The 24167-nt window shown below is 50.9% G+C and overlaps 2 protein-coding genes across 14 annotated transcripts; one reads left to right on the forward strand and one right to left on the reverse strand.

Annotated features, from left to right (window-relative positions):
• The first annotated feature begins 8322 nt into the window (after positions 1-8322).
• Positions 8323-16660, forward strand: MPI (mannose phosphate isomerase). 8 transcript variants are annotated; one of them, XM_078333707.1, is made up of 9 exons: positions 8323-8462; positions 8786-8913; positions 9240-9398; positions 9495-9695; positions 10760-10901; positions 11239-11421; positions 13619-13792; positions 14468-14676; positions 14958-16660. In XM_078333707.1, the coding sequence occupies exons 3-9, from the start codon at positions 9354-9356 to the stop codon at positions 15174-15176; spliced, it is 1173 nt and encodes a 390-aa protein (XP_078189833.1). In that variant the 5' UTR covers positions 8323-8462; positions 8786-8913; positions 9240-9353; the 3' UTR covers positions 15177-16660. The 8 variants fall into 8 exon arrangements, with proteins under 8 accessions (XP_078189833.1, XP_078189832.1, XP_054095420.1 ...); XM_078333706.1 differs by having other exon boundaries at positions 9316-9398; XM_054239445.2 differs by having other exon boundaries at positions 8323-8349.
• A 394-nt stretch (positions 16661-17054) lies between these two features.
• Positions 17055-23675, reverse strand: FAM219B (family with sequence similarity 219 member B). Of its 6 annotated transcripts, none has more exons than XR_008474221.2 (6): positions 23443-23675; positions 23135-23222; positions 22057-22134; positions 21567-21615; positions 18995-19792; positions 17055-17752 (listed from the first exon to the last, which is right to left on the reverse strand). XR_008474221.2 is itself a non-coding variant. In XM_002753346.7 (5 exons), exons 1-5 carry the CDS (start codon positions 23654-23656, stop codon positions 19625-19627), a joined length of 594 nt encoding a protein of 197 aa, XP_002753392.2. In that variant the 5' UTR covers positions 23657-23675; the 3' UTR covers positions 17055-19624. The 6 variants fall into 6 exon arrangements, 2 of the variants coding, with proteins under 2 accessions (XP_002753392.2, XP_009003519.1); XR_013520829.1 differs by having other exon boundaries at positions 21335-21615; XR_013520828.1 differs by having other exon boundaries at positions 17055-19789; positions 21335-21615.
• Between the last annotated feature and the right edge of the window lie 492 nt (positions 23676-24167).

Raw genomic sequence — 24167 nt, forward strand, 5'->3', positions numbered from 1 at the left:
TCGGCTCACCTCCTCGGTTCAAGTGAGTGAGTCTCCTGAGTAGCTGGGATTACAGGCATGCACCACGACACCTGGCTACTTTTGTATTTTTTCAGTAGAGACAGGGTTTCTCCATGTTGGTCAGGCTGGTCTCAAACTTCCAACCTCAGATGATCCGCCCACCCTGGCCTCCCAAAGTGCTGGGATTACAGGAATGAGCCACGACACCTGGCTTGTTTTTTGTTGTTGTTGCTTTTGTTTTTTTGAGACAGTATCTTTCTTGCTCTGTCACCTAGGCTGGAGTACAGTAGAGCAATCTGCAGCTTCAACCTCCTAGACTCAAGCAATCCTCCCACCTCAGCCTCCAGAGTAGCTGGGACCACAGGCGAATGCCACCATACCTGGCTAATTTTTGTATTTTTTGTAGAGGCAGGGTTTTGCCATGTTTCCCAAGTTGGTCTGAAACTCCTGGGCTCAAGTGATCCTCCTTCCTTGTCCTCCCAAAGTGCATGAGCCACCTGACCTGGTCAGGAGTCTTTAAACTGTTTGGCATCACTTGTTCCCCTGGAATTAAGGATCTAAAAAACATCTTAAGCAATTCTTAAACAAAAGCTTTATGATTCTAACATCAGACATTCTATTATAGGAACAGTGGATGCAGATGGTCAGTATCTAGGGCTGCGGCAACTTTTGGTTACAAGGAGGTGAGCCTAAGTGTGGCCTGATTAATGCTTAATTTTATTTTATTTATTTAAGACAGAGTCTCTGTCTGTCTCACCAGGCTGGTGTGCAATGGTTCGATCTTGGCTCACCGCAACCCCCACCTTCCGGGTTCAAGCGATTCTCCTGCCTCAGCCTCCTGAATAGCTGGAACTACAGATGTGCACCACCACGCCCAGCTAATTTTTTATATTTTAGTAGAGACGGGTTTTCACCATGTTGGCCAGGCTGGTCTCCATCTCTTGACCTTGTGATTCACCCACTTCAGCCTCCCAAAGTGCTGGGATTACAGGTGTGAGCCACCACAGCCAGCCAGCCTGATTAATGCTGAATTTTAAATATATGTCTGTCTAGTATTCTTGTTAACCCTGTGAAGACAGCTTCAAGATTTCACAAGGTCAGTCCCACCAGGCTGCCCCACTATTTCATATGCCAATTTCAAGCCCTGGGTTGTGACCTCTCGCTTCTGACTGACTGGTTATAAATCAGGATTCTTATGGCCACCCGCATTTGTTTGAATAATTTATTTATTATTTTTTTCTTTTTTTCTTTTTTTTAGACAATTTTAAAGTTGTCTAAGTTTCCTTTCTCTTTAAGTCAACAAAATGTACTACAAAAGATACAGGTAAACAGCCAGACGGAAGAGATGCATGGAGCAAGGCCCATGGGGAGGAGTGTGGCGTCTCCATGCCCTCTCTGGAGGACCACCCTCCAGTGACCTCCCGGGACCATATGTTCAGCCATCTGGGAGCTTTTTGTTTCTTTTTTGAGGCAGAGTCTCATTCTGTTGTTCAAGCAGTTCTCCTGCCTCAGCCTCCCAAGTAGCTGGGATTACAGGAGCGCATCAGCATGCCCAGCTAATTTTTTTTGTGTTTTAGTAGAGACGGGGTTTCACCATGTTGGCCAGGCTGGTCTCGAACTCCTGCCTCAAGTGATCTGGCTGCCTCTGCCTCCCAAAGTGCTGGGATTACAGGCATGAGCTACCTACCACACCTGGCTGTCATATGCCCTTGAGTTGTTTTCCAGAAACCCAGATCCCTATCAGATGGAAAATGCCTACTGCTGTCACATAGACCCCAGATAAGTGGGAACTAAGGCCTGACTCTGGCCGTACCCAGTGTATAACTGATGCAGGATTTTTTTCTCAGCCACTTTGCCAGTTGAAGGCCTCCAGCTGGTGACACCCTGCCCAGGCCTTGCTCAGGCCTGGGCTTGCTGCAGGATGCCCCATCTACTCAGCCCACTGTGCCATGCTTGGCTTGCACTCCAGTATGGATCCCTGCACTCAGCCCCTGGAGGAAGGAGGTGAGTCGGTGAGGAAGTATGGAGTCTGGCCGCCATACCAAGTGCAGACACAGGAGTTGGCTCCATGCAGGGCTTGCAGCTGGACCAGGGGTGTCATATTGAGGGGAACACGGTGGTGTCTGAACAGAGATGCCTGTGACCCCAAAGCCCCAGAAGGCATGTTACAGCATGCTAATAGCTCTTTTTTTTTTTTTTGAGACGGAGTTTCGCTCTTGTTACCCAGGCTGGAGTGCAATGGCGCGATCTCGGCTCACTGCAACCTCTGCCTCCTGGGTTCAGGCAATTCTCCTGCCTCAGCCTCCTGAGTAGCTGGGACTACAGGCCTGCGCCACCATGCCCAGCTAATTTTTTTTATTTTTAGTAGAGACAGGGTTTCACCATGTTGACCAAGATGGTCTCGATCTCTTGACCTCATGATCCACCCACCTTGGCCTCCCAAAGTGCTGGGATTATAGGCATGAGCCACTGTGCCCGGCAATGATTTTGCTAATAGCTCTTTTAGTCCTGTTGTCTAGAGCTCAATGGACAGCGGCCAGTGTGTTAACAGCTCTGTCAGTCCCATCGCCCCATTCCAGCCTGCAGTTCCAGGACTGGCTTGGCCCCACCACTGCTTCCCATCACATGAGGCAGCTGACCTCTGCCAGTGGAAGGAAGAGAATGAGTGATACAGCCTTCTTTTTACCCATGTTCAGTGCGTCCCAAGTTCTTGTCCCACATCCAAGAAGAATGAGGTTACATTGATAATTGAAGGGTGAGGAGGACAAAGAGCTTTATTGAGCCATTAAACAGCTCTCAGTGAAAAGGAGGATGCAAGGGGGGTCGTCCACCTGAAGTAGGGTGGTCTTCCTCTCAGTGTGGCTGAGTTTAGGCTTTTATGGGCTCAGAATGGGGGAGTACATGCTGATTGGTTTGTGAGTATGCAAAAAAGGCTAAAACAAAGGCAGCACTCAAAGATAGGCACAACGGTGTAAGAAACCAATTAAGGAAGGGTTGGCATATGAAAAATAGGTGAAGGGTGGGGATCAATCAGAGGAAAGTGCACCAAACAGGAAGAGAAATTCTCAATCCAGTCCATGAATTTACCCAGAACTTGTAGCTTAGCTTTCAGGCTTTGAAGGTTTGTTTTCATTGGGGACCTGTCCCTGTCTGCCTAAGATTTGTCTGCTTCCTGCCATTATTATAACAATAAAATTTACCTGCAGCCAGGTGTCGTAGCTTACATCTGTAATCCCAGCTCTTTGGGAGGCTGAGGCCAGTGGATCACTTGAGCTCAGGAATTGGAGACTAGCCTGGGCTATGTGGCAAAATTCTATCTCTACAAAAAATACAAAAATTAGCCAAACGTGGTGGTGTAGTGCCAGCTATTCAGGAGGCTAAGGTGGGAGGATCACTTGAGCTCAGGAGGTGGAGGTTGCAGTGAGCTCTGACCTTGCCACTGCACTCCAGCCTGGGAGACTCTGTCTCAAAAAAAAAAAAGGCTGCTATTATAGCTTGAACCCTCAGCTGGGCACTGGCAGAAATGCGAAGCTGAATTAGACATATCGTTTAGAAGGGAAGAGAGAGAGGAAAGTGTATTGTCACTAGATAATAGAGTGTGATCAGTTCTACTAGATTCTTGACCTAAAAGGAAGAGGCTGAGTCACAAAATATAAAGTTACTAGATTCACTACTAGCGAGACAGCTGTCCATAAGACTCAGACCCAAGTAACCTTGGATATGAGCTCTATTAGGCCTTTGTTACAAGGTTTTTGTTTTTTTTCTTTTGAGATGGAGTCTTGCTCTGTCACCCAGGCTGGAGTGCAGGGTGTGATCTCAGTTCACTGTAACCTCCACCTCCCAGGTTCAAGCAATTCTCCTGCCTCAGCCCTCCTGAATATCTGGGATTACAGGCACACACCATCACATCTGACTATTTTTTTTTGTATTTTAAGTAGAGACCAGGTTTCACTATGTTGGCCAGGCTGGTCCCACACGCCTGACCTTGTAATCTGCCCGCCTTGGCCTCCCAAAATGCTGGGATTACAGATATGAGTCACATTTTTTTTTTCTTTTCTTTTTTTTTTTTTTTTGAGACAGAGTCTCACTCTGTTGCCCAGGCTGGAGTACAGTGGCATGATCTTGGCTCACTGCAACCTCCATCTCCTGGGATCAAGTGATTCTCTGGTTTCAGCCTCCTGAGTATGGGATTACAGGTGCCCACCACCACCCCACACTGGCCAATTTTTGTATTTTTAGTAGAGATGGGATTTCACCATGTTGTCCAGGCTGGTCTCAAACTTCTGATCAGGTGATCTGCCTGCCTAAGCCTCCCAAAGTGCTAGGATTACAGGTGTGAGCCACTGTGCCCAGCTATTTTTGCAATTATAGTAGAGACAGGGTCTCACCATGTTGGCCAGGATGGTCTCAATCTCCTGACCTTGTAGTCCACCTACCTCAGCTTCCCAAAGTGCTGGGATTATAGGCATGAGCCACCATGTCTGGCCCACAAGTATGTTTTTAAAGGCAAAAGTCGGGGACAAGGAGTGGGCTGATACAAAGTCTTCTGTAAGGAATTCTCATTGGTTTACTGAAATAGCACTGACTAGTGATTGGCGATATACTGTTAAGCCCTGGGATACGGGTTACAGTATCCTCGTGGTATTATCAGGTTAATTTATACCTAGTTGTGGCAATAGCAAGCAGTTTGAAGAGACAAATAAATAGCTCAAAAGGAAGAGAGAATGTGGTTGTGGTCTCATTTTAATGTTGTTACTGAATTGAACTTGGGTCTGCTTTCCTAGTGTGCAGAAAAAGCCAAACACTGGCCAGGCACATTGGCTCACACCTATACTCCCAGCACCTTGAGTGGTTGAGGTAGGAGGATCACTTGAGGCCAGGAGTTTGAGACCAGCCTGGCCACATAGTAAGACCCAATCTCTCTCTCTCTCTTTTTTTTTTGTTTTGTTTTGTGGAGACGTTGTCTCACTCTGTCATCCATGCTGGAGTGCAGTGGTGCAATCTCAGCTCACTGCAACCTCTGCCTCCTGGGTTAAAGTGATTCTCCTGCCTCAGCCCCCTGAGTAGCTGGGCTTATAGACGGGTGCCACCATGCCTGGCTAATTTTTGTATTTTCAGTAGAGACGGGGTTTCACCATGTTGGTCAGCCTGGTCTCAAACTCCTGACTTCCTCGGCCTCCCAAAGTGCTGGGATTTCAGGCGTGAGCCACTGCACCCAGCAGAGACCCAATCTCTCAAACTAAAAAATAAAAAATTAGCAGGGCATAGCAGCATGTGTCTATAATCCCAACTACTTAAGAGGCTGAGGTGAGAGGATCACTTGAGTCTTGGAAGTAGAGGCTGCAATGAACTGTGATTGCCACTGCACTCCAGCCTGATGAGCAACAGAGGAAGACTCTGTCTCAAAGAAAAAAAAAAGGCCAGCCGGGCGCGGTGGCTCAAGCCTGTAATCCCAGCACTTTGGGAGGCCAAGGCGGGTGGATCACGAGGTCAAGAGATCCAGACCATTCTGGTCAGCATGGTGAAACCCCGTCTCTACTAAAAATACAAAAAATTGGCTGGGCATGGTGGCGCGTGCCTGTAATCCCAGCTACTCAGGAGGCTGAGGCAGGAGAATTGCCTGAACTCAGGAGGCGGAGGTTGCGGTGAGCCGAGATCGCGCCATTGCACTCCAGCCTGGGTAACAAGAGCAAAACTCCGTCTAAAAAAAAAAAAAGCCAAACAGTGACACTGAGACTTGCAGCAAAAGAAAGTGAGACAGCTATTGCAGGTGCCAAGCAAGGAGAACCAGGCAGCTAAAGCTTAAGCCCTGAACTCCACAATGGCTTACAAGCAAGGGTTTCTTGTTTGTTTGTTTTTTGTTTTGTTTTGAGACAGAGTTTCACTGTTGTTACTCAGACTGGAGTACAATGGCACGATCTCGGCTCACCCCAACCTCCGCCTTCTGGGTTCTAACAATTCTCTTGCCTCAGCCTCCCAAGTAGCTGGGACTACAGGCATGCACCACCATGCCCAGCTAATTTTTGTATTTTTAGTAGAGATGGGGTTTCACCTTGTTTACCAGGATGGTCTCTATCTCTTGACCTCGTGATCCACCCGCCTCGGCCTCCCAAAGTGCTGGGATTATAGGCATGAGCCACCGCACCCGGCCGCAAGGGCTTTTAAAACCCAGGACGCGGAGGTTGCAGTGAGCCAAGATCATGCCACTACACTCCAGTCTGGGCAATGGAGCAAGAACCCTTCTCAAAAAAAAAAAAAAAAAAAAGGTGGCTTAATTGACTCACAGTTCCACATGGCTGGGGAGGCCTCAGGAACTTATAATCATGACAGAAGGTGAAGGGGAAGCAAGGCAGGTCTTAGAAGGCAGCAGGAGAGAGTGAGAGTGAGGAAGTGCCACACTTTAAAACCATCAGCTCTGGCAGGGCTCGGTGGCTCATGCCTGTAATCCCAGCACTTTAGGAGGCTGAAGCAGGCAGATCACCTGAGGTCAGGAGTTCAAGACCAGCCTGGCCAACACGGTGAAACCCTGTCTCTACTAAAAATGAGAAAATTAGCCAGGTATGGTGGCGAGCGCTTGTAATCCCAGCTACTTGGGAGGCTGAGGCAGGAGGATTGCTTGAACCTGGGAGGCAGAGGTTGCAGTGAGCCGAGATCACGCCATTACACTCCAGCCTGGCGGACAAGAGCAAGACTGAGTCTTAAAAAAAAAAAAGGAAAATAGAACAATCAGCTCAGGTGAGTGAGAACTCACTATCATGAGAACAGCATGGGGAACCACCCCCATGATCCAATCACTTCCCACCATGTCCCTCCCTCGACATGTGGGGATTACAATTCGAGATGAGATTTGGATGAGGACACAGAGCGGAACCATATCACTTGGGGAGTGGAGATGAGGGGAAGGTGTGGTATTCCAAAGTAGAAGTTATTGAGCTACGTTGTTTCATGAGTCTTGTGTTAGCCATTTTATTATTCTTTAGCGTGTAGTAAAGCTTCCTTTGAAATGCAGGCTGATTTATCTGAGCCAGAGGACTCAGGGGAGGTGAGGTAGATACCCACACCTGGACAGAGCATTACAGGGAAAACAGCACCCCCTCTTTCCCCTGGGCACATGAGGTAGAGGCGGTGGGAATCAGGGTATTGCCAGAGTGATGAGGGTAGAGTCGGGAACGGTAACCCCTCATTCCAGGTTCCCTGGAGCTTTTACTGCTGTGCTCCTGAGTCCCTCCAGCAGACTGCCCTCCTCCTAGGAAGCTGTTGACTGAGGAGGTCTAGATGTCAATGCCTTTCTCCACAGGATATAGCAAGATTACAGCAGAGCCAAGGCCCAACCCCATCCTTCCCCATGCATAGCTCTTGGTAACTCCCCTGACTTCTGTGTGTGTGACTTGTAAGCAGCTCAGCCTGGAGGAGGAGTTGGGGTTCTGACTTTCTGCAGTACCTGGGACAGGAAGGATCAGAGGAGCACAGAGCATTGACTACCTTACAGGTGTCCCACATCATCCCATCTGACCCTCCAACAAGCGTATCAGGCTGGCATTAGTTACCCCATTCTACAAAGCAGAGAAGTGAAAGGCCTTGCATCATCACTAGTATGTTCCTACTCACATCACAGCAATTCTTTGCTCAAATCTCTAACTCCTGAGAGACTGAGTAAAACCCAGTCCTCACAATAGCCTGCAAAGCTCTGCCCTTGCCTCTCCTCTCTGACTTCCTCACTGCCCCTCTCTTGCTCACTCTGCTCCAGCCACAGTGGCCTCCTTGCTGGTCACTCCCGAACATGCCCGGCACAGTCCCACATTGTCGCCTTGCTCTGGCTCCCGCTGTGGCTGTTTCCTTCCCCGCAGAACACTCCTGCCTTCCTCACCGCCAAGTCTGGGCTCAAACCTTACCTCCTCAATGAGGCTTGCCCAGACAGCCTTTGAAATTCTGCAAACTGCCTCTCACTTCTTCTACCTGCCCCCCCTTACTTTTTGTGGCCTTGATCTTTCAACACACTACGTGATTTGCTTGCAATACCTGTCTGTCTTGCCTTCACCAGAATGTAAGCGCTCTACAAAGGCAGAGGGAAGGCTAACTTGCTTTCTGATGTATCCTCCAGCCCTTAGAACTGTCCGTGGTACTTAGCTAGTTTTCAATGCATCTGTGTCCGGCGACCGAAGGAATGAATGAATGCAGAGACCGAAAATTGCGGCCGGAAGCCTCTGGGCGGGTGCCCAGGGGCGGGGCGGAACGCTCAGGGAACTACATTTCCCATGACGCTCTGGGAGCAGAGGGCCGCGGGGTCTGCCGGGAAAGGCTTACGTGCTTAAGCCAAGCGTTAAGGGGCGAGTATGGCCGTTCCGCGAGGTGAGTCATTGGCCGTAGTGTCGGCGAGTGTGGTGGGTGGGGCGCGTCCTGGGGACGAATCCTGGGATGGTCGGCCAGGTCGAGTCCACTCCTGGGGCTCCGCGGAAAGATGGGTGGGTGCCAGGCAGAGGAGGGGCCGCCTGCAATGGGGATTGACCTCCGACGGGAGGGGGCCTTCCAGACTGGGTGCCGTGGGATGGATACCGCCCGCTCCCTCCTTGCCACCCGGCCTCAGGTCAGCACAAGGTCCTTGCTGCCCATCTGACAGCTGGGAACCTGAAGGCCTGCAGCGGAGGCGGGTCTCGCCCAACAGCCTACCAACCCCTTAGTTGACTCTGTTGCAAGTGAGCACCCCCAGCTCTTGCCTGGTTTCCCGGGACACTGAGGTCGGGCCTGAGGAGTGGAGTGGCAGCTGACCCTCTTTCTGTACCCCCAGTATTCCCACTTTCCTGTGCGGTGCAGCAGTATGCCTGGGGGAAGATGGGTTCTAACAGCGAAGTGGCGCGGCTGCTGGCTAGCAGTGACCCACTGGCCCATATCGCAGAGGACAAGCCCTATGCAGAGGTGAGCCCGGGCCCTATTTCAGCCTACTCTCCACGCAGGTCAGGAGAAAGGGCCCGAGACAAGTCATAACAATTCAGCAGGGAAGGGTGAGGCAGCAAGGAGGGAGGAGGCCCACTTGGCTCTTCAGGCTGATGAACTATAGTGGTACCACAAGAAGAGAGGTTTTATCATAATAGACTGAGATTTCCAGCACTCTCCTCCCCCAACCACTCTTAGCACTTAGTGAATTTTAATTCTGCCCTCTTCGACAATTAAGTTTTTTTACTTCGACTTTTTTTTTTTTTTGGCATTTTTATTAACCTAAAATATTTCTTCTGCCTATTTAGAGGGGAAAAAGCCAAAGCATAGGAAGGCTTTCGCCTCTGCTTCTGAAACTGGAAGATGTATGTTAACCCCTCACAGGGCCTGGGTCTGCTGCCTGCCTGTATGTCCATGATGGCATGAACATTTGTATTCAGACCTGGGAGGCCGTTCCTAGGACTCAGGTGCCCTGTGGGGAGCATAGCATAACCATTTGGAACAGGCCAACTTGGGGTGCCAGGTTTCTTGCCCCTCCCCTCACAAGTTTTCTGTCTTTCCAGTTGTGGATGGGGACTCACCCCCGAGGGGATGCCAAGATCCTTGACAACCGCATCTCACAGAAAACCCTTGGACAGTGGATTGCTGAGAACCAGGACAGCTTGGGCTCAAAGGTCAAGGACACCTTTAATGGCAACCTGCCCTTCCTCTTCAAAGTGCTCTCAGTCGAAACAGCCCTATCCATCCAGGCACACCCTAACAAGGTAAAAGACAGAGTGGGGTACAGAGGTCAGGGTAGAGTAAGGCTTGTGCTAAGGCCCTCCCATGACTTTTACTGCCGCTTTTACTCTACCCATGCCAGGCTCCTGCCCAAGGCCAAATCCAGGCTGACAACTCCCAATTTAGCTCTGCAAAGCAGATGGTGGTGACACATGCGGCAACTAAGTCTAAGCGAACAGCTGACTGGCCTGTGCCAGGGGTTTCTCTAAGCTCATTCCAAGGGGCTTGTTCCTGGTCTTCCCTCACCTAGCCCAGGTCTATTCATATCTGCCGTTTACTCATCTGCTTTCAGGAAGAGTTCAGCTTGCAGGGCAGGGCAGTTACCCTCAGCTCCACCCCATGGAGTCTCCCTACACAAACCTGAGTCCCGTCCTAAGTAACTGTGGATCTAAACTCCTTTTTGTTTTTTCTGAGACGGAGTCTCGCTCTGTCACCCAGGCTGGAGTGCAGTAGGGTGATCTCAGCTCACCCTACTGCTGCCTCCTCCTGGTTCAAGCAATTCTCCTGCCTCAGCTTCCCAAATAGCTGGGATTTACAGGGACATGCCACCATGCCTGGCTAATTTTTGTATCTTTAGTAGAGATGGGGTTTCACCATGTTGGCCTGGCTGGTGTCAAACTCCTGACCTCAAGTGATCTGCCTGCCTCAGCCTCCCAAAGTGCTGGGATTACAGGCATGAGCTCTGCACCCAGCCAAAACTCCTTATTTCTAGATACACAAAGTAAGACCCAGAGAATAGAGGGATTTGCCCAAAGCCACACAGCTTGTTCATGTCAGAGCTTGGCCTGGTGTTTGGGTTTCCTGAGTCACAGACCAAGCCTCTTAGAATCCACCCCAGCTCTCCCCTGGATTTGGCCCATTTCCCTACCCTGGGTAGGCTGAACTCCAAGTTTCTGTATCATGCTTTGACTGGGCTCCTTCCCGGAGGTAGGCAGCCACTGCCTTCCTTCGACTGAGGAGGGTAGAGAGCAGGGGCTGGGTAGCACTGGTGTCCCTGCTAGTTAATGGCTACCCTCACCATCCTTCTCTTCCCCTGGCCACCCCACAGGAGCTGGCAGAGAAGCTACACCTCCAGGCTCCGCAGCACTACCCCGATGCCAACCATAAGCCAGAGATGGCCATTGCCCTCACCCCCTTCCAGGGCTTGTGTGGCTTCCGGCCAGTTGAGGAGATTATAACCTTTCTGAAGAGTAAGTTGGGCAGAATGCTGAGGGCATGTGTATTGGGCCAGGGATACCTAGGGAACCCAGATGATAGTAGGAACGTTGGCAGAGAACAGAGGTCACATGTCACAGGCACTGAAGGGCCTCATGAAGCAGTTTTTTGGAGCCAGTGGGCCAGACCAGGCTCAGGTGTGGTTGTGGTTGCAAGGGCTCGTGGTGAGTGACTGGTTTCCACTGCAAAGTTTGCTTAGTACTGCTGGCTCTTTGGTTAGGGCTGGGATGGGAAGGCCTCTTCTAACTCCCTACTTGTGTGGGTTCCATCTTACCATTCCTGATATGGGCCCTGGGCCTGGCCTTCCTATAGAGGTGCCTGAGTTCCAGGTCCTGATTGGAGATGATGCAGCAACACGCCTGAAGCAGAGCATAAGCCGTGACTCCCAGGCTGTGGCCTCTGCTTTGAAGAGCTGTTTCTCCCACCTGATGAAGAGTGAGAAGAAGGTGGTGGTGGAACAGCTCAACCTGTTGGTGAAGCGGATCTCGCAGCAAGGTGGGCATGGTTATATTCCTGGGTGGGTGCTGAGCTCTGGCCTGAGCTCCCTACAGATACCAGACTCTGGGGACAGGGTTCTCAACTCCTCTGCCCAAGTGGAACACTAGAAGGGGCCCAGCTTAGATGACCTGTTGGCAACTTAGCATTGCTTTCCTAGTCTTTGTGGAGCAGGGCCCTTGACTGAGTGCTGTGTCCCAACCAGTCATCTTCTCCAGATGGCTAGAGGCAGACTGGCATAGAAGACTTTTTTTTTTTTTTTTTTGAGACAGACTTGCTCTGTTGCCCAGACTGGAGTGCACTGGCGCAATCTCAGCTCACTGCAACCTCTGCCTCCTGGGTTCAAGCAATTCTGCCTCAGCCTCCTGAGTAGCTGGAACTAAAGGTGCACACCACCATGGCCGGCTAATTTTTTGTATATGAGTAGAGATGGGGTTTCAACATGTTAGCCAGGATGGTCTCGATCTCCTGATCTCATGATCTGCCCACCTTGGCCTCCCAAAGTGCTGGGATTATAGGCATGAGCCACTGTGCCCAGCCAGCATAGAAGACTCTTAGGATGCCTTCCACCTAGGCATTCTGAGATTTTCCCCAACCTCACAGCTGCCCTCCATGGAGGGACTTGTATCTTGGGGCTAAAGAGGCAGGAAGGGGACAAGAGCATCCTTCCTCTCCTGGAAAGGCCTGATGCCTCTAGCACTCAGTCATTTGATCTTTCCTTTACCTGCTGTGTGCCTGACCTTGTGCTAAGAAGAGTTCAGGAAATGACTGTGATGGGTGTGGTCATGTCACCCCAAATGTGGGAAGTCAACACAAGCAGTAAGAAACACAAAGCAGAACGGACTCCCAGCAGTGAGCTTATGTGGCGCAGGTGATGAGGTCAACTTCTTTCCCTGCTACCTTTGAGCTTAGGGCACCATTTATTTTACCCAAGCATATTTTTTCCTGTTCCGTGTGTGTGTGTGCTTTATTTTTTGAGACTTATTTTTTCTTGTTCGGTGTGTGTGTATATGTGCTTTCATTTTTTGAGACAGGGTCTTTCTCTGTTGCCCTAGGCTGGAGTGCAGTGGTGTGATCTTGGCTCATTGCAACCTCTGCCTCCTGGGTTCAAACAATTCTGCTGCCTTAGCCTCCTGAGTAGTGGGATTACAGCCATGTGCCACCATGCCCAGCTAATTTTCTATATTTTAGAAGAGATGGGGTTTTATCATGTTGCCCGGGCTGGTCTCAAACGTCTCAGCTCAGGCAATCTGCCTGCCTTAGCCTCCCAAAGTGCTAGGATTACAGGCATGAGCCACCATGCCAGACCCCCTGCCTCACTTTAAAGAAGCCTGACTGGGCGTGGTGGCTCATGCCTGTAATACCAGCACTTTTGGGAGGCTGAGGCAGGTGGATCACTTGAGGTCAGGAGTTTGAGACCAGCCTGGCCGACATGGTAAAACCCCATCTCTACTAAAATGCAAAAATTAGCCAGGCAGGGCGGAAATTGCGGTGAGCCAAGATTGTGCCACTGCACTCTGGCCCGGGTGATACAGCGAGGCTCCATCTAAAAAACAAAAACAAAATTGGCCAGGCTTGGTGGCGTGTGCCTGTAATCCAAACTACTCAGGAGGCTGAGGCACGAGAAGCACTTGAACCTGGGATGGGGAGGTTAGAGTGAGTCTAGATCACACCACTGCACTCCAGTCCGGGAGTCAGAGCAGGACTGTATTAAAAAAAAAATTTTAAAGCCTGCCCTTGGCCGGGCGCGGTGGCTCACGCCTGCAATCCTAGCACTTTGGGAGGCCGAGGTAGGTGGATCACCTTAGGTCAGGAGTTGACTTCAAGACCAGCCTGGCCATCATGGTGAAACCGCCACATCTTTATTAAAAAAAAAAAAAAAAAAAAAAAAAAAGCCTGCCCTTGCCACTCTACCCAGGCTGAGCTCATTTCCCCCTATCGTTTCAGGGCACATTTTGGCCCTTGGTGCATTCTGCTTTATGCTGTCTGGAGCGGCCTAAGATGGCATTTGTATAAAGTGGAGTATCAAGCAAGGCTGAAGCCCAGAGGGCTGAAGGTGTGGCCAGAAGGACAGGGCTACTTTGGCTTCTGGATTCCTATGGGGAGGGAACTTTTCCCAGGACTCCCTGGCTACGGTGGGGCTATGAACAGCACTGAGTATCCGCCTAAGTGACCTTGGGTGCTCTGTGACCCTCAGTGGCTGCCGGAAACAACATGGAGGACATCTTTGGGGAGCTTTTGATGCAGCTGCACCAGCAGTACCCAGGTGATATCGGCTGCTTTGCCATCTACTTCCTGAACCTGCTTACCCTGAAGCCTGGGGAGGCCATGTTTCTGGAGGCCAACGTACCCCACGCCTACCTGAAAGGAGGTGAGCCTCATCCCTCCTTTCTGCCATCCCTGCTGGGCCCTGTTTCCCTATCTAGACAAAAGAGGGAGAAGGGTGGCCAAGGAGACCTCCAAGGACCACGCAGCTCTGACCTCTGAGGGTTCCTGGGCGCAGCAGGAAACAGCTGGTAGGGATGATGAATGCATTTAGCATAGAACACAGCTTGAATCCTGCCACCAAACCTGTGATGTCATGCTACTATGATTTTAAGCCCTGCTAGCCAGTGTGGGAACTACGCTTTGAACCCAGGCTAGGCTGGATCAAAGCTGTTGTTCTATTTCACAGCCTTTGTCTGTCTGTCCTACCTAACCAGGGATTTTGACACTATAATATGGATGTTGCCACAGAAGGATGCCACCTTTTGACTGTTGGCTGCTTATCCACACATGCCTCATGCACAGGATTCTGTGCTAAAAGTTGGAGATGAGAGTTGGGCTCCCCAAACCCCAGGGGTTAACATGACTCCCCTCTGACAATAGTGGGTGACTTGTCACCTGTTTTTGGTATTTGATATCTTAGCCCCATTATCCCAGAGAATACAATTCATGGAAGTTTTTGCCTAACTTGGCCTGGGGTTCAAGGAGCTCAGGTTAAGAGGCCCAGAGCTGGAGAGCCAAGTCATACTTCACCAGCTTAGCACACATGATTTCTCTCCAGACTGCGTGGAGTGCATGGCGTGTTCAGACAATACAGTGCGTGCTGGCCTGACACCCAAGTTCATTGACGTGCCAACCCTGTGTGAAATGCTCAGCTATACCCCTAGCTCCAGCAAGGACAGGCTCTTCCTCCCAACACGGAGTCAGGAAGACCCCTACCTCTCAATCTATGACCCCCCTGTGCCAGACTTCACCATTATGAAGATGGAGGTGAGTGAGGGGCCATGGCAGGTGTCTTTCGTGTGCTATAAAAATCTCTGGCAAGGGTCATGATGTGGAGGACACCTGGGATTGGGTTTCCTGTCAAGCCCACTTGCTGGAGGGTGGCCCCAGGGCCTGCCCCCTCCTCCCTGTACCAGGGACCAGGCCTCCATGCTGACTGAGCCTGGAGGAGATGTGGGAGAAGATGGCAGAGCTCTCCCTTCTGCCCTGGGGACTGTCCTGGGCCCATGAACTGATGAGAGCAGAGTCTATCGTTTCTCCCTGCCCAGGTCCCTGGCTCTGTCACTGAATACAAGGTCTTGGCACTGGACTCTGCCAGCATCCTCCTGATGGTACAGGGGACAGTGATAGCCAGCACACCCACAGCCCAGACACCAATCCCTCTGCAGCGTGGCAGCGTGCTCTTCACTGGGGCCAATGAGAGTGTCTCACTGAAGCTTACCGAGCCGAAGAACCTGCTGATATTCCGTGCCTGCTGTTTGCTGTAGAGGCCATGGCCTCCCTAGCTCTCCTCTGTCAGTCACCCTAGCTCTCCTCAGCCAGCCTCACCTCCTCAGGCCCAGCTCAAGCCCCCTTCCTTGCTCTGGACCCCTTAGGTACACCCTGGAAGAGCTGGGGTGGAGGAGGGAGCGTGAAAGTAGTGACTCCTGAACACACCTAGATGGAAACATCTTTGGGGAGGAGAGGCCTGTGTGAGGGGTCTGACACTCCCCCTGTCTTCTCTCTCCACTCTTTGCTACACCTGAGCCAGGCTCTTGCCAATTCTGCTCTAGCCTATGGCTCCAGGCTAGCCAGCAAAATCTGTGAACCATTAGTTCAGCATCTGTCAGAGCAAGAGGTCAGGTAATTTTCAAGAATAGTGTTCTTGCCCTGGGACTACCCATTTCCTCAGCTGCAGAGGAGGAAAGGGAAAGGGCAGGCCTGTGGACTCACATTGTTTACACCCTCTTGTTCTGCCAAAGCAATTAAAAGTCACTTGTGTTGAGGCTGTGGGGTAATGAGCACTCAGCCTTTGGGGTACCTGTTCCTAAAATGGGCCAAAAGTGCCCTCCTTGCATGATGCCCCAGTTTAGGTTTATTCCTACTTCACAGTTTCCTGGGGAGTGGGTAAACTATACTCCAACACTTGTATGGGAAGGAGTGGAAGAGGAAGCCAACTTCAGCCTCAGAGGCACAGCTTGCAAGCAGGCCTTGGGTCCTCCAGCCCTACAGAGGGAAGGTGGCTCAAAGGATACAGCAATCACCAGTGCAAGATTCTTTGCTCCCGTTATTCAATTGGCCCTAGAGCAGCGGTCAGCAAACCGGGCTGGCAGGCCAGTTCTGGCCAAACCTGTTCATTTATATACTCTCTGGCTGCTTTCAAGCCACAGGGGCAAAGTTGAAGAGCTGCACTAGACTGTACGGCCTGCAAAGCCCAAACTACTGATTGTCAACCCCTTCTCTAGAACATACTCAACTGCTGCAGATTACAGGGACTCAGGAACTGAACTAGCCAGTTTTCATTGTGAGAAAAAGCCCAGTTAGCTTTCCTAAGCTGGCAGGAAATACGTAGGAGGGAATCTCTTCCCGATGCCCTGCTCCAGGGGTGGGACACACCTGTGAGAGGCTGTTGGCTGTCTGACCTGCAATCGTAGATACTGTCATCTGAGACTAATCAGTCTTAATCCACTGGCTCCTTCCTGTGAGGTAAAGGTTTAAATTCATACAAAAGAATCTTTTTGGGCTTCTGCCCACACTAGAGGTCCCTGTACAATGGAGTTCAGGGAAACCACCTTCAAAATATCTCCTGATTTTTTTTGCCTTCAAATTTTCTTCAGCTAAAAAACAATAAAGATGAGCTGGAGGCCATGTGTGGTGGCTCACACCTGTAATCCCAGCACTTTGGGAGGCTGAGGCAGGGGGATCATGAGGTCAGGAGTTCGAGACCAGCCTCACCAACATGGTGAAACTCTGTCTGTACTAAAAACAAAAATAAGGCGGGCGTGGTGGCACGCACCTGTAATCCCAGCTTCTTGGGAGCCTGAGGCAGGAGAATCACTTGAACCCAGGAGGCAGAGGTTGCAGTGAGCTGAGGTTATGCCACTGCACTCCAGCCTGGGCAACAGAGCAAGACTCTGTCTCAAAAAAAAAAAAAAAGCTAGAAAAAGTCTGCTAAAGGGAACCCATTTTAGAGAAGTGACTTGCAAGGGCCTATTTCACTCACGCTGTCCAATGAAACAGGCCCGAAAGTGGTGCCTCCTGGGAAGAGCAGAAAGGGGAGGGAGTTTCCAGAAGGAATTGCTGTAGTGGGCTATTAAGCTATTTCTTCATTTCAGGATATCCAGGCCTTTCTTTAAAATTCTAATGCAACATAGACACAGCTCAACTAGTGTGATTGCATTTATTCTTATAAATGTACAGGGCTGTAGAAGTGCAAGCCAAGCATTTGGTAGAGTAGTACATAAACACCGTATGGTACCACTCATGTCTGGGAGGTAGGCCTGGACACACCCCTCTCCCCAGGAAACTGTCACCTGCAGAACACCCAGCACTCTGAATTAAGGCAGTTTGGCCCTGGGCACATTGGTGGTATTTTGGTATGTGGCTACTGGCCCTAAACAACTGACCGTTTCTACCATGCCTCACTGCACACTGTCCCACCAGGTCCCTCCAGCTTTTTCTACAGGGTAACACCCTCCTACGTAGGACCCAGCTTAGAAACCTCTTCTTCAAGGATACTTGCAGCTGACTATGCCAGAGTTGATACTACAACAGAGGGCCTTGGTTTTGGGGTCCTGCCACTCTCACCCCTAGCAGCTGCTAAACACCCAGGCTACTCTGCCCTGACCACCTCCAACAGACATGTGGCTCTATACTTAGCTTCCACAGCCGCCTCCTGGCAGGCGCTGGGTCCTTCCACCCACACCGCTGTCTTTACACTGTGCTACGTTTGATCCCTTTCCACATGTGCACTTCACCTCTGCAGACACAAGGCCCCCATCTCTGCGGATGGCGAAGGGGTTCAGGATGGAGATGTTCTTGCTCCCCGCAAGCATTTGCACGAAGTGCTCAGAACGTTAGCCACCTGCGTAGAGTTGCAGAGTCCCATTCCAGAACGGAGTAACCATCTGCCTCCTCTCCCCCAGGCCCCAAGTTGGCATGGCTCTGGTCTCTGTCCTGTCTCCCTGCCATGATGCTGCTAGCTAGGACAGTAAGTCATCCCCAGATACTGTATATTCCTCTCAACCTTCCATGGTTTGAGAAAAACACAAAGATGTCCATCAAGCACTCAAAGGATTACCAGCGTGAGGACACTTGTCTGACAAATAACGCCGTACCTTTTTATTAGGCTTTCTCATCTTCCAGTCAGCCCTTGTGGCAGAGCAAAAAGAGTGTGCTGTCCCTCATATGCCTCCAGTGATCACAGAACACTGAGTAAAGCAAGAGACTGGACACTTCCCCATGTGGAACCTATACCCCAATCCCGACTACTGGGCTGGGAACCCTGTCTATTCCCATTCACAGCTCACCATGTGGGAGGGCTGCTTGGGCCTGAGAGGTGGAGGCTGCAGTGAGCTATAACTGCACCACTGTACTCCAGTCTGGGTGACAGAGAGACCCTGTCTCCAATAAAACAAAGTGGAACACTCACCATGGTCCTGGGTGAGGTCAAAAAACAAAACAAATCAAAACAAAAAACACCTTTGAAAAAAATTCTAGAAAGAGGCTTGATATACTGTATAGCAAGAGAAACTCTCCAGTATGGGGGCATGGGGTGTCACAGCAGAAATTATGTCTATTTCTGCTGTGTTTGGGCTGGGGGCTGAAAGAGGCTGTGTTACACCCAGAGGTCTGCTTAAAGCCCAATCCTGATTATCCAGTGAGGTCCATGCTATGACCAGAAGAATCTGGCAATGGAATGGTCCATGCTGGAAGGAAGGGAGGCCCTTTACACTGCCCGACTGATCTCCTCAGCCAAGGGCCTAGGAGCTGGCTTAGGTCTCTGCTCCCATTCCTGTCTGTAAGCCTCAGTCTAGGACAAAGCCCACACTGCTCTATTCCCACTCTCACCCATTGCTCCTTTTCAAAAGTTTAAAAAGCGAAACCAATAGGAAGGCACTGGACTGCTCCCCTGTAGCTCCCTCTGCTGGTAATAACAAAAACTGCAACCTTCTGGGGCCAGCCCCAGTACCTTCCACCCAATCTTTAGCTCAAAGACTGGGAAAGAAACAAGCCCAGACCAAGGAAATACAAATAAATAAATATGAACATGTTGAAGCAGCTTTTCTCTAACTAGGGAAGGGCAAACCAGAGTCACTAAACTCACCCGGACAGTTGGACCGGTTGGGGATGCCCCAGGTCCAGGGATTCTGGAAGCCAGGATCATGCTGTGTCATTAAGCAACTTGCTGTCCCTGTCATAGACAAAAGGACTCACTTTATGCTCTCCTGAAGGTCAGGCCTGCAACCCATCTTAGAGCTAGGAAGAATAGGGCAAATGGAATTTCCTGAACTGGTCTCAAAACAGTTAAACTCTTTTTTGGATTGCCAGCTATAAACCATAAAGTGCTATTTTCTGCCTCCATACAACACTATCTAGCCCAGCCTGGCACAAGAGTTCTTTGTGCCTCCCTGAAGCACCATGACAAACACCAGTCAAGCTGTCTGCAACTGTTTTCCTTAGTTACCTTTGTCACCCACCACAAGAACCAGAATTCCTCTGTCCTGCCCTTATTAAAGTGGCTTCTCCAAACTCTGCTCCAACAGCAGAGGAAATCTGCAGGATTCTACCTATCACCCCACAGCCCAGATGGGGGCCTCTGGCCTGAGAAGCAACAGGTAAGGGCTACCTGCAGGTCACTTTCCAGGGGTCAGTGACCCCAGTGCTCACTGCACTCTGTGAGCTGAGTGGCCAGCAGGGCCTCATAGTGAACAGGGCCCGTTTTGGAGGGTAATGTCTACTGGAGGGTACAGGAGGAAGAGTCCCCAAGACAGCACCAGCAGCAGGAGCATGTTGAAGAAGCCATTGGCTTAGGGGGGATGAGGTCTAAGTCCTCGTCATCTGGAATCTCATCCAGGTGATACCCATCCTGGAGCAGCTGCCGGCTCACATCCTGGTTCACCTGCTAAGAGAAGGAGAAGAGGGCACTATAGGCCACAATGCAAAGCAGAAATAACCGCTGCCCAAAAGACAGGCCCACATTCCCTTATCAGGGCTTCCTGTCCATGCCCACTCCCCACCCACCAGGCCAACCCCACACATCCCTGGACTACAGGATAAAGTGCCACTTTCTCCTACTTGTGCCTCAGCCAGCAATAAGCCTTAGTGCTGTCCAGGCTTCACTGTCACTGACCCCCAGGGGATCTGTTCTCACTAAATCCTGAGGCATTCATAGAAATATCAAGTTCCCAATTATGTGTGAAAATCAGTGCCCTGACCGTTTTCACTGGGAGCCCAGACTAGTCTCTATCAAGGCTGAAGAGTATGGGATAAAGATCACAGAACAATGGGCTAGCATAATAGAGCATGGGCTACGGTGGAAGGGTGTGGTGAGCAGCTTTGTCTACGCACTGCTGGTTAGACTTAGACTTATCCTTTGAGGCCAGCAGAGCCGGGTCCCTGCAAAGTAGAATCTGTTGGTTGGTTTCATCAGTTCACTGAGCCTAAGAAGAATAAATAAGGCTGGGGAAAGTGTAAGACTTCCTCTTAGACACAATCTTTGACAGTCAGACATTTAAGGAGGACACAATTTGCAAACTGCCTCTATTCTCTGTGGCAGAAACTCAGAGATTAGCCAAGATTTCCGGGAGAATAAGAAAAACCAGTGATGTAGGACGGGCGTGGTGGCTCACTTTGGAGGCCAAGGAGGGTGGATCACCTGAGGTCGAGAGTTCAAGACCACCCTGACCAACATGGTGAAACCCCGTCTTTATTTAAAAAAAAAAACAAAAAAAACAGTGGTGGAGTCAGGTCCCCAGGGCTTTCACCTCTGTCAAAGGGAATGACCTGTGAACACCAGGACTTTACATCCCTGGGTTTCTATCTGGGACAGTCACTCCGGAAAAATGGCCACATGGCTATCCCAGTAGTGTTGCAGCCTGAGTGTTCATAGCTGGAGCAACTGAAGAAACAGAAGTTGTTCGGTCTGGAAGAAAGCAAGCTTGGTGGAAGATGGCAGGGGAGAGACAGAAATGCTGACCTCAGAGAGACTGGAGTTGCTGTGTGACACTGGAAAGCAGAACAAGGACCAATGGACCCAGGCTGTAAGAACCATTTCAGATTAATAAGGAAGATCTCTCTAAGAGCTACTCAAAGTTGTGTGTATGTGTGTGTTGAGGGAAGAGTGGGCAGCAAGCCTTCTTGGAGGTGCTGTGTACCCAATTACAAAAAGCATTCAAGTAAGCACAGACTAGTAAACACTTAGCTAAATTCTATCAAAAAGATTCCTTTTCTAAAAACAAACAAAAAAATAAAACAACAAAAACAATAAATAGATAGATAGATAGATAGATAGATAGACAGACAGATAGATTCCTTTTCTAAGCTGTGGCCTAGAAGACTTTAGAGTCTTATTTTAGAGACAGGGTCATGCCATATTGCCCAGGCTGGTCTTGAACTCCTGGGCTCAAGCAATCCTCCTGCCTCAGCCTCCCTAGTAGCAGCTTACATGACTTTTGAGATCATTTCCAGCCGTGAGTGTATATGGTCTCCTGGATTCTCAACAGCCCTCCTTAGTCACCTACACCTCCGCAGGGGGAAGAGGGCAGAGTGGAAGATTGGAGAACAGACCAGAAGTCTGGCACAGTGCTGTGCTCACAGCGGGCACCAAACAAGCATTTGGCAGTGCTGGTAATGCCGCCTGCAGCCTGGCCCTGCGCAGAAAGGTGCTCTGGACTTGCCTCTGCAGAGGAATACCCGGAGGAGTATCTGGATTCCAGCTCCCCATCACTAGGAGAAGAGGAAAAGAGTCAGTTTAGGGAGGCACTGTGGAGCACGGCTGTAAATCACAAGGTGGAGAGCATGCAAAGGCATCTGGAAGACTTGTGAAGCAAAGGCCACGCACAACAGAACTCAAGCCCAGAACAGGCCTTGAGTAATAGTGGTTCCCTCAATTCGTTCTGGCAGGGACAGGGTCACTCTCACTAACAATGCAGACATAATAGGGCAGGATGATCCCCCAGACATTGGTGCTCCGAATTCTAGAGCGGCATGATTACCTATGAGTCTTCTAACCAAGCCATCCTGGGAAGGGATATTGCTCAGAAGAGAACAGCCCTGGAATATACATGAAGGGCCTTGGAGGAGACAGGGAACAAGCAAAGACATCAAGCGATCTTCAGTTCCATCTAAGGTGCTTTGCGAGGGTGTATTTCCAAGGGGAGCACTCACCTGTCAGAGTCGAGGGACACCAGGTTTTCATCTGGACTCTGGCTAAGAGCAGTATAGCCCTTGTTAAACTTCACTGACCTGAAGGGAGATGGGGGAGAAAAGACCAAGCATAGATGAAAGCCTAGGCATTTCACAGGGGAAGCCAGAGCCCTCACTCTGAAGGAAAAGGAATTGACTGCACTACTGACTTGCCTTCTCCCTGGTCACAGCCACCACTGCCTGCAGCTCCATGTACCTGGCTACAGCGCCTTAGAATGTGTATGTCCTCTTTTTTTTTTTTTTTTTTTTTTTGAGACAGAGTCTGGCCCTGTCACCCAGGCTGGAGTGCAGTGGTGTGATCTCCGCTCACTGCAATCTCTGCTTCCCGGGTTCAAGTGATTCTCCTGCCTCAGCCTCCCGAGTAGCTGGGACTACAGGCATGCCCAGCTAATTTTGTATTTTTAATAGAGACAGGGTTTCGCCATGTTGGCCAGGCTGGTATCCAATACTTGACCTCAAGTGATCCAACCACCTTGGCTTCCCAAAGTGCTGGAATTACAATTGTGAGCCACCGCGCCCAGCTTGTATTCTACTCCTCCCATAGCTCTTGGGAAAAAGCACACTTCCCCTTTCCTGAACCAGGAAAAGCCCACTCTTCCCACATACTTAATCAGAGGACACAAAAACTGCAAGTCTTTGAGCAAAGGGTTAGGGTTAAGTCTAACATTCACTTCTGAGTTTCAACCCTCATCTGTAAAAGGGGGCACTGAATAAGGTTCTATTCAGCTCCGAGTTTACTATTCTGTTACAAACGAACAAACAAAAACAGGTCTAGCCGTTCCCACACTGCTCTTCGTCATCCTCCTCCTCTCGCGAATGAGCCTGTGCACACACAGAACTCCCTTACTCCGAAGCCCTTTCCCTGATCCTATCACATCCTTAAAGGAAAAGAGGAGATTGTTCCTCTTCCCATTTTAAAGATAGGTTGTATCAGGGGAATCGCTAGCTCGGCCTCAAACCAGAGCACCCTCTCTCCCGTCCTGGGGATTAAGGCCTTCTCTACAGCTGCTGGCACAGAGGAGGTAGCGCCTGCTGAGACCTTTTCCCTGAAGAGTCTGGCCGGTTCGGCGAGGCCCCCAGCATGCCTTTTCTCCGCAGAACGGCCTTGGCCAGGTCCCGGTGCTTTTCTGGAAGTTAAAGGGCCCGAGTCAGCCGGTCTTCCCCACTCCGCCGCGTCTCCCGAAGGCTTGGAGGCCGCTCTTTCCAAACGGATTTTGAGAGGCGGGAGCAGGCTGCAGCTAACCCCTTCTCTCCGGGGCCGAAGCCCAACGGAGCTCCGAAGCCCGCCCTGGGTACGTGGCAGCCCGCCCAGGGACAGACCACCCCGGACCATCGGACCACACTCACGCAGCTTGGCTTGAATGGAGGGTGCACGCGCCACCATATATGGACCCCGCTTCTCCACGGCCGCGGGGGTGCGCCCCACCAGCCGGAGGGCTCTGTTACCGATCTGTCCGGAGGGTGGCCCGGCAGCTCCCGGCGCGCGGTCCCGAGCCCCGCTGGGCTGGGATCCCGGGGAAGACACCCGCACCGCGCGCCCGCTGGGCTCCGCGGTCGCCATGGCCGGGCCCCGCCCTGCCGAAAGGTGCGGCCCCGCCCGTGGCAAATGAGCTACCCCCCGAGGGAAAGTGGAGACTCTTTTAGCAAGATGGAGACGCGCAGGCGCGGGCCGTCCCCTTCCGGAGCTCTCCGTGTAGGTAGTGTGGGGACTTGGGCCAAACGTTCCGCCCTTCTTTCCGGGGAACGGGGCAGTTCCGGTCTAGCTTTTGGAGTTCGCTGCAGATCTTGTAGGAGGCTTGAGTCTGGTGATGATTAGGCTCAATTCTGTCTCTACTGGAAATTAAATACTGATATTGTGGGGCTGCGCGTGTGCGTCGGTCCGGCGCCCACGGTTTTGAGTACTCACGTTCGCACGCACGCTCTCTGCTTCTCGCAGTGTCTCCTTGGGGGTCTTCCCACATCTGGAGCTGTCAAAGAGCGGACTTGGGTTGAAGAGTTACACGATGACAAGAGTTATCAGCGACCTTTCCTAGAAAAAGAAACGCTCCGGGCGCGGCGGCTCACGCCTGTAA

Source organism: Callithrix jacchus, chromosome 8, assembly GCF_049354715.1.
Source record: "Callithrix jacchus isolate 240 chromosome 8, calJac240_pri, whole genome shotgun sequence".
Classification (NCBI taxonomy): domain Eukaryota; kingdom Metazoa; phylum Chordata; class Mammalia; order Primates; family Cebidae; genus Callithrix; species Callithrix jacchus.